General features: G+C 44.5%; 1 protein-coding gene and 1 long non-coding RNA gene across 2 annotated transcripts; one reads left to right on the top strand and one right to left on the bottom strand.

Annotated features, from left to right (window-relative positions):
- Nucleotides 1-438: 438 nt before the first annotated feature.
- Nucleotides 439-4,599, bottom strand: LOC134556104 (uncharacterized). Its single transcript, XR_010081558.1, has 2 exons — nt 4,217-4,599; nt 439-2,460 (listed from the first exon to the last, which is right to left on the bottom strand). It is a non-coding gene; the product is annotated as an uncharacterized LOC134556104 (long non-coding RNA).
- Nucleotides 4,600-5,281: 682 nt separating this feature from the next.
- CCL20 (C-C motif chemokine ligand 20) lies at nt 5,282-7,420 on the top strand. The gene is made up of 4 exons (XM_063408339.1): nt 5,282-5,506; nt 5,733-5,847; nt 6,566-6,643; nt 6,917-7,420. Exons 1-4 carry the CDS (start codon nt 5,425-5,427, stop codon nt 6,942-6,944), a joined length of 303 nt encoding a protein of 100 aa, XP_063264409.1. The 5' UTR covers nt 5,282-5,424; the 3' UTR covers nt 6,945-7,420.
- Nucleotides 7,421-8,237: the final 817 nt, after the last annotated feature.

Genomic DNA, 8,237 nt, shown 5'->3' on the forward strand with positions numbered 1-8,237 from the left:
AAACAAATATAATGGAACTTAGAGCCCAGCTTATCAGACAGCTTTTAACTTTTTTTAAAGTTTCCTCTGTTTACTAAATGGTGTGTTGACTCTTGCTGGATGCCAGGTGCCCACCAAAACTGCTCTATCACTCCACTCCTCAGCTGGGCAGAAGAGATGTGAATAAGGAAAGGCTCAGAGATTAAAATAAGGGCATGGAGAGATTACTCACCAATTGCCAACACAGGCAAAACAGATTAAACTTGAGGAAATTCATTAATTTTTTAGCAATCAAATCAAGGTAGGATAATGACAGGTAAGATCAAATCTTAAAGCACCTTTCCTCCACACCTCCCTTCTTCCTGGCTTAAATTTACTCCTGATTTTCTGTATCTCCTTCCCCCAGCAGTTCAGGGGTAAGAAAATGGAGGTTTTGGTCAGTTCATCACATGTAACCTCTGCTGCTCCTTCCTCCTCAAGGAGAGGACTCCTCACACTGTCTCCCTCCTCCAGCATGGGCTCCTCTCTCCATGGGGCCATGGGTCCTGCTGTGCTGTCACAGCCCCCCTTGGGCATCTACCTGCTCTGACATGGGGCACTCCAGGAGCTGCAGGTGGATCTCTGCTCCTGCATGGGCTGCAGGGCCTCACCACAGGCTGCACTTTGGCCTGAAGGGGAATCTCTGCTCTGGCACCTTGAGCACCAACCTTGGGGTCTGCAGAGTGGTTTTATATATCCATCCTCCATATACTCATTCTTCTCTCTGGCTGCAGTTGCACAGGATTTTTCCACCCCTTCCTAAATACGTGGTCCCAGAGATGATACCACTGCCAGTGATGGGCTCAGCCTTGTCCTCTGAGTCCTTCCTTGGAGCCAGCTGGCATTGGCTCTGCCAGACATGGGAGAAGATTCTCGCAGAGCATCCACCACTGGTGCCTACCCACTACCAAAACCCTGGCACACAAATCCATTGAAGACCATTTTTTCATTCTTCTTCCCAGTTATAGGCTTTGCCATCACGTTTGAGAGGTCCATTTCTGTGAAAAGGTGGTTGGCTAGCCCAAGAGACTGTAGACAGAGTACAGTTAACTTTGCAGAGAGAAATCTGACCCCAGAACTCTAGATATTTAGCTGCTGTATGTAGGGAGCAGGAAGCAATCAGCAGTTCTGGGATGGCTTCCAGGATGCTCCTGGCAGGTGCACCAGGTCTCCTCATAACCTGCACTTTCGATAGGTGGGAAGTTCATTTCACCCAACAGGCACACATCCATAATGGCATCAAAGTAAAGTCATTCAATGGTATTTCTAGATCTGTAACTTAGGCAGTGCAACCTATAATTAGTGAAAATTGGCTTCTTCCTCAGATAACAAATTTTGCCAGTCATGCAAGCACTGAGCTGCCTGAAATCACTGGATTGCATCACAGCCTCTAAAGCTCCAGAGATATTGAGCAAGTTACCTCTGGAACTTTTGTGCTTGGGACTTAATATGCATTTACTCATCAGAGATTATGCAATGATTAAATCCCCGTATTTAGCCATGTTCCTTTTAGCTGCTGCCTTCTCATGCCTTTTACTTTATCAAAGGAGTCCTAAACCTTTGGAAATTACAGAAGGGAATTTCCCCCATCTAGCTCTGTGCTTCCTGGACAATCAACTGTATTGCTGTGAGCCTTTATTTACATCAATTCAGAAAAGGTATTAATATGCAATAAAACAATGTCTCTTTGTGAGGATGAAAATCATGGAAAGTGTTGTTAACTGCCAGTTGATCAACAACTGTCAGAATGTTTCTCATCTTATTGTGGGGCACAGGTAGAGATACTGACAGTGTCTGACATTCCAGTTCTTTGCTTTAATCTTTCATGTTTAATGTGAGACCTAAATCCATAAAGTGACAATAATCAAATGGTTAATGATTATAAAATTCCTTCTTTGTCTTTCTCTTCAAAAGTCCATGAAGTATTTTAACCCTTGCATGAAACCAGGTCCATGAAACAGGACTGCTCCTGTGCTTTTCTGTGATGGGGACAATGATGTGGTAACCCCATTCTCTCCCCACCCAAATTTTTTGCTCTGTATGGAGGGGGGGTGTTTATGAAGGTTGAACTATTAAATCGTCTTCAGCACTTCAGACTTTCAGCAGGTATTTCTGTGAGTAAAAGTCCTTTGGGATGTAAGAGAGGAAGTGTATTATCAGGATGCAGCAGCTTGGTGACCAGAGAAAGCTGCTGCTGGCTGTAGCTTTGTGGATAGTGTCTGAGAGCAGTTTAACTCCCCAGCTCCTCTCTTTAACATCTCCAAACTGTTCAGAACAGTCAGATCCCCAGTATCTCTTGGGAAAAGGCTCAGTTTTCCCTGATGCATTTCTTCTCATTCCACAGGTCTGACTGGATGTCCCTGCAGCATTGGCATCCAGGCTGTCTTTGCCTCATCTTTTGTTATACACACAGGAGGGGTTTGAGCCTGTTTTCTCTGGCCCCTGGAACAACAGGAGAGGAAGTTTAGGAGAGGATGAACACTGTCAGTCTGAGTTTTGCTGCTTTACCTTACTGTGACTGCAGTTGTTGCAAGGGGATCTGAGGAGGGACAACAGGAGGGAAGGAAGCTGAGAAGCTTACATCAAAATCAAGTCAGGAAGACAAATAAGTTAGGGAAGTAAAATAAAAACAAACATCTAAATGTGAAAAACCCAGAAAAAATAATGTAGGGTTGATGGTGGCTTGGGAAGGAACCCAAGTTTAAGATCATGCTTAGGGAAGGGCCACATCCAGCTTGAGTACCTGCAAGGGTATTCAGACTAGGCTTTCACATCCCATCCTGGGCAACCTGTCCCAGGGCCTCAGCCCCTTGCTATGGAGAGGGGACTTCCCTATGTCAGATGGGAATTTCCCTTTCCACAGCTTGTGGCTGATACCTCTCATGCTTTACCCTCTGAGGAGAGGGAAATGATGGCCTCCCTTGACCTGGTGACCCCCTCAATGTGCAGCCTTTGAGCTGCAGTAGTGTTAAGACACTAAACATGTTTATATGGCGCCTGAAGCAGACCCAGGAGCAGGTTTGAGGTGCCACTGGCCACGCTGGGGCCTGGCAGCCTTATCTCTTGGCTGTGTGGCAATTCCCAGCCAGCTCCCACGGCCCCACAGGTGCCAAAGTCTGAAAGTCTGGTTGCGTCAGGGTAGACAACAGTCACGGTCTCCTCATTCTTAGGGAAAATGAATAACCCTTCCCTGGAAGATAAAAGCACCTCCCTGATTTTGTTTATTTATTGCCTTCCATTTGCATTAGGTATTTGTGAAGGTAAAGACTGATAAGATACAGTTATATGTCATATCACAACCAGCAGAGCTTTCTTCAGCTGTTTGTGTTAAATATTTCTGGATTGTTTTACCTACTTTGTGCAAATATACTGAAGGTACTTTGTACATACCAGGTACAAACAAAATGACAGCACTCTTGAAGTTGGGGCCCTCTTTGTTGCTGTTGTTCTAAATCTAAATCTTAACCTAATTTCCTAAATCAAACAAAACATGAGATAGAAGAAACGCCATGAACACGAGTCCAGCTGTGATGAGGCACATTGCCAGCCAGGGTCAGTTGTGGGAACCACTGGTGTGATGAAAACTGCCTGAGGGCAGGACTGCTGGCTGTCAAAGCTCAGATGAGAAGATTCTGTCCAAGAAGCACTGAATGGAGAAGAAACAGAGCTGTAGAGTCACAAGGAAGACTTGAGGTGCAAGGCCACCTCCAGCTGGGTAACAGTATGGCCTAGGAAAAGGCATACGAAATGCCAAAGTTGGGTATGGGTGTAATAGATTTGGGATCCTTGAAATCTGTACGTAAAAGAAAAAACTCCCATTGTAGTCAGTGTGAGGCACTGCCTAATGCTGATGGTCTTTAAAGCAGTGCAGAGATAGCTGCATACTGGCAGCACTGATCTTTTTGTACTTTGTGGCATTTCACTATGATCCGTAAAACAGTTACAAAAAGCTGCATACATTAGGGCATGGGTTCTTTGTTGCCTCCTCCCCATCCTTTGGCCAGTGGCTGTGGCTCTGCAGAGAAGCATGTCCAGTATGTGTGATGCCATGCACACTGCAAGGTTGCTCACATATACCTCAGCCATATGAAATTCCCTCAATTCTTGCTATTACATAGAGAAATTAATTTCTCTGAATAACAATCTGTTCTAGAGTTCAAGCTGTTTCCATTTCTACAAAGAAATAATAGGAACTCACCCTTTGGGAGAGGTACTGGCACTCTGAGGAGGATAGAAGGCAGGTAAGTACGCACTGCCTATGCCTGTCCCTGAGCTCTACCTTAAGAGAAGCCACCTAAAGCTCAGGTTACTCTACAAGTACCTGGAGCTGGCAGCAGCTCCTGTGCTCACCAGCTGGCCAGGACATGGCCTGCAGCCATCACAGTAGTTTCACACAGATCCCTAAACAGCATGGGAAAGTACTATCCCTCAGCAGCAGCTCAAACAATGCACTTGGAATGGTGACAGAGCCTCTCCCTGCTGGTTTCTCTAGAGCTGTGCGAGGCAATTTTAAGATTTTGTGTATTTTTGTTGAATGTTCAGGAGTCACAATACTCTGATACTGTTAGGGAAAGCAACAAACTACAGCTATTGTTTATGAAGCACATTAATGCATTCTAGAAAGCACAGATTTGGAGAATATAGGCCTCATTTCAAGTTAGTTTCAAGCTCACTCTGTTTTAGATGAAATAGTTCAGATGTGTAACAAACTGTCAGGAAGTCATGGCAGGGAATATATGGTTAAGGAAACGAAATAAACCCATTTTCATGAGTACTCAATGCTCCCTGCCAATACTACAGTCCAGAGCTCAGAAAGAGTAATCTCAAAGTCTGATGTTACTGTGTTGGCCAGCCAGGAAATATTAATGTAGCGCTTTGGTGTTGGTTCAGCTTGTGACCCAGCTCCTGTGAGCTTGCCACACTGAAATCAATATTGTTGGCTCAGCCCACCTCCCTCTGCCCCCAAGTTGTGTTTATTAAACTAGAGCACAGCAGACACACAGTTTCTGTAGGTAACATTTAAAGACTTAGACTTACATTAGACTTTCCTTATTTCACAACCCACACTCCCTAAGACAACATGTTTCACCCACAGAACCATTACCTCATAGCCTTTTATTTCCTTTTCTTTTAGACTCAATCTTTTAAGCGACTTTTAAAAAAAATGCAAATTTTCCCCAGCACACTGTTATCTCTGGTTGTAGTACCCGGAAGGAGTGCTGGGGCCAAATCGGGCGCAATGGAATTTGCTGTGGGGAAACCCAGTGATGACAGTGGAACCCGCCTGTGTGAATTCCCGTGGCTCCTGCCACCCCTTTATAAGCAGGTGGAGGTGTGCCAGGGCTGGCAGTCACCGGCAGGCAGCAGACAGGCACTCACTGGAGCACGGCTGTGAGTGGATTGGGAATGAGTGGCTGCGGCAGCAAGAGCAGGGTCCTGGTTTCCCTGCTGGGGCTCCTGGCGCTGCTCCTGTGGGACACCTCGGAAGGTGAGTGACCTCGGGCGTTCACTCTGGGAAGGGCTCCCCGCGCCGCTCACAGCTGGCAGCAGGACGAGCCTGAGCTGGAAGGGAAGGGTTTCAGCAAAATGTGCTGTCTCACCCCCTTCTCTCATGAGGGAGCTGCATGGTTGGGGTTGATCAGGGAGTGCCCTAGATATCAGGGCAGTGTGTGCCGAATGGGGTTTATTTACTTTGCTGCTGTCCTTCACTCCAGCACAAAGCAACCAGGATTGCTGCCTGTCCTACACCAAGGTGCGCCTGCCGCGGTGGGCCCTGAAGGGGTACACGGAACAGCTCCCCGGGGAGGTCTGCGACATCCCTGCCATCATGTAAGTTACCTTCTGAAATTCCGCTGGTTTTTCTGACATGTATGAACCTTGGGATGCCTGTTTGGGCTAAAACAAGGATTTGAATGTTATAACTGTGATTTTTCCTGTCTGTTCAAAAAGCTAAATTAACAGAATAAATTGTATATTACACCTGTAGACAAAACACACAAGCTTTAGTTGACAGGGACTGTAACCCAAGGGACAGTCACAGAATGTAAATAATAAATCTGCCTCTTTAGGAATCAGCTGTGCAAACAAAGACAGGTTTTGTCTCCAGCTAAGGGCCACTCTGGCCAACAGAGTGCTCCCTGCCAAAACCTGTGAACAGACACACAAGTGACAAGACTTCTAGTTCACAGGGATCAGACTTTTTTCTTACAAGGTTTTAGCCTAGATGTTCATCTGCCATCCTAGCTTGACAGCAGCTATTCTCCTTAATATTACAAATTGTTTCTGGCATTCAGCAAAGGTCTTTGCCTAAATGGATCAAATAAATTGCACAAAATTTTATGGTGCAAAAAATGATCCCTGAGACTGAAGTAGCTATTACATTTAACTTTCTTTTCCTTTATATGTATATTGGAGGAATTTGGAGCATTCCATGTCTAACTGGTGTTTACAAAAGCAGTTTGTATTGGTCATTATATAGAGTAACTGTACTTTCCACAGCAATTATTGGCAGGGATTTCTGATTTCTTTATCATTATTTCTTTTCCAGTTTCCACACTGTCAGTGGGCTGAAGGCCTGTGTAAATCCTAAGGATGGCTGGGTGAAGAAACATCTCCTTTTCCTGAGGTAGGAATCGAAACTTCTAATTAACACCCGGCTGATGAAAACAGGGCATGTATGAGAGCCTGTCTCTTACATCTCCCGAATGCCACTTCTGACAGCGTTGGTGAACATATTTGTCTTTCCATCTCTTGTCAGACTGAGCTATTCCCTTCTGGAGTCTTCCCAGGGACAGTCATGTCATGTGTCCCTTCTTCCACCTGGGCTATTCTCTCAGGGAAGAAGAGAAAACTAAAATTGAGGTCATTAATTATGTGTGTTCTCTCTTCCTTTCAACAGCCACAGGCTCAGGAGGATGTCAGCCTGAGACAGGTTCCAGCAAGGAGCTAAGCACAGATGTGGCTGAAGAAGCACTGGGTTGAGGCTCTCGTCTGAGATGTTGTGTACACTGTCGTGTGCTCACTCACCTCCAACTCCGACTTCTTTGGAACCGATGAACTTCTTGAGTTGATTCATATTGCATTGCAGTTTCGCTTGAGTTAAGCATTTTGTTAAAGTTTCTATTTTTATTAATATGTGTATGTTACTGGTAGGACAGTGAGTACTGTTTTGTAAAGTCTATGTTGAGCTGTTGTACAGAGTGTAAATTTTATTAAGTTTATTGTGTGTTGGTTTTGTTTTCTTCAGCATGTATAAAACACGTTATTTATTATGTTTATTTTGTTATTGCCTTGTGCCAAAATGTTTCCTTTAAGCTGTAGTTAGCAGTATAAAACCTCTTGAACTATTGTTAAACAAAGTCTGTTTGTAGAAAAAGGTAATTGGAGATTAAAAAAAAATATAAAATCAGCCCTGTGATATGTTTATTTCTTTTTAATTGAAAATGTGACTTGCCCTTGAAATTAATTCCTTTGTGAAGAGCCTCCAGCTGAAACAATTGCACGGGCATGTTGACACCTGTTAAAGCCACTTTCCACCTTGCTCACTTTGCTTGCCCTAGGGCCCTATGACCTCCATAGGATATAATTCTTTCCTCATCCCCAGACAGCTGCTATATATCAACTTTTTGTTTAGCATGAAGACTTAGCTTTATCTTAATCAGACTTGAGAGTATTCCTTTTGCCAGTTTCTCTGTTTATTCAGGAGTACACATGGGCTTACACAGCTTACTGGGAAAGCTGCTAGCTTATCCACCGAGGAGGATTCATTGTGGTAACACAGTCTGCTCTCAGCTTAAAGGGCTTTCTCTAGAGAAGAAACTTGCAGTACTTTCCTCCCCTTTTTGTGTTTGCCTATGGTATCCCATGGCTTCCAGCATAATGAGGTTTTCCTGATGCAGGAGCTCTTGATGGAGGTTTTCCTAATGCCTGATAAAATAATGAGACCTCATGGAAGAGATGGGTGCAGGTGGGCTGGGAAGACTGCTCAGCCTTTTATGCACCATCACATGGCCCATGTGGACTTCAGGGATGTGACCATGCAGGGTGTGCAGATGGAGTCCTCTCACTGTCAGCATAAAAGTCTCATGGACAAATGTACAGCTTGCCTTTTAGTACCTTCTAGTCATAGAAATACAAGCACTAATTTTAATTTTATTTAAACTTAAATGTAAAGTATTTTTGTGCCCTTGAGAGAGGGCATGAGAGATGCTGGGTTTTTA

This window comes from Prinia subflava, chromosome 11, assembly GCF_021018805.1.
Source record: "Prinia subflava isolate CZ2003 ecotype Zambia chromosome 11, Cam_Psub_1.2, whole genome shotgun sequence".
In the NCBI taxonomy this organism is placed as follows: Eukaryota; Metazoa; Chordata; class Aves; order Passeriformes; family Cisticolidae; genus Prinia; species Prinia subflava.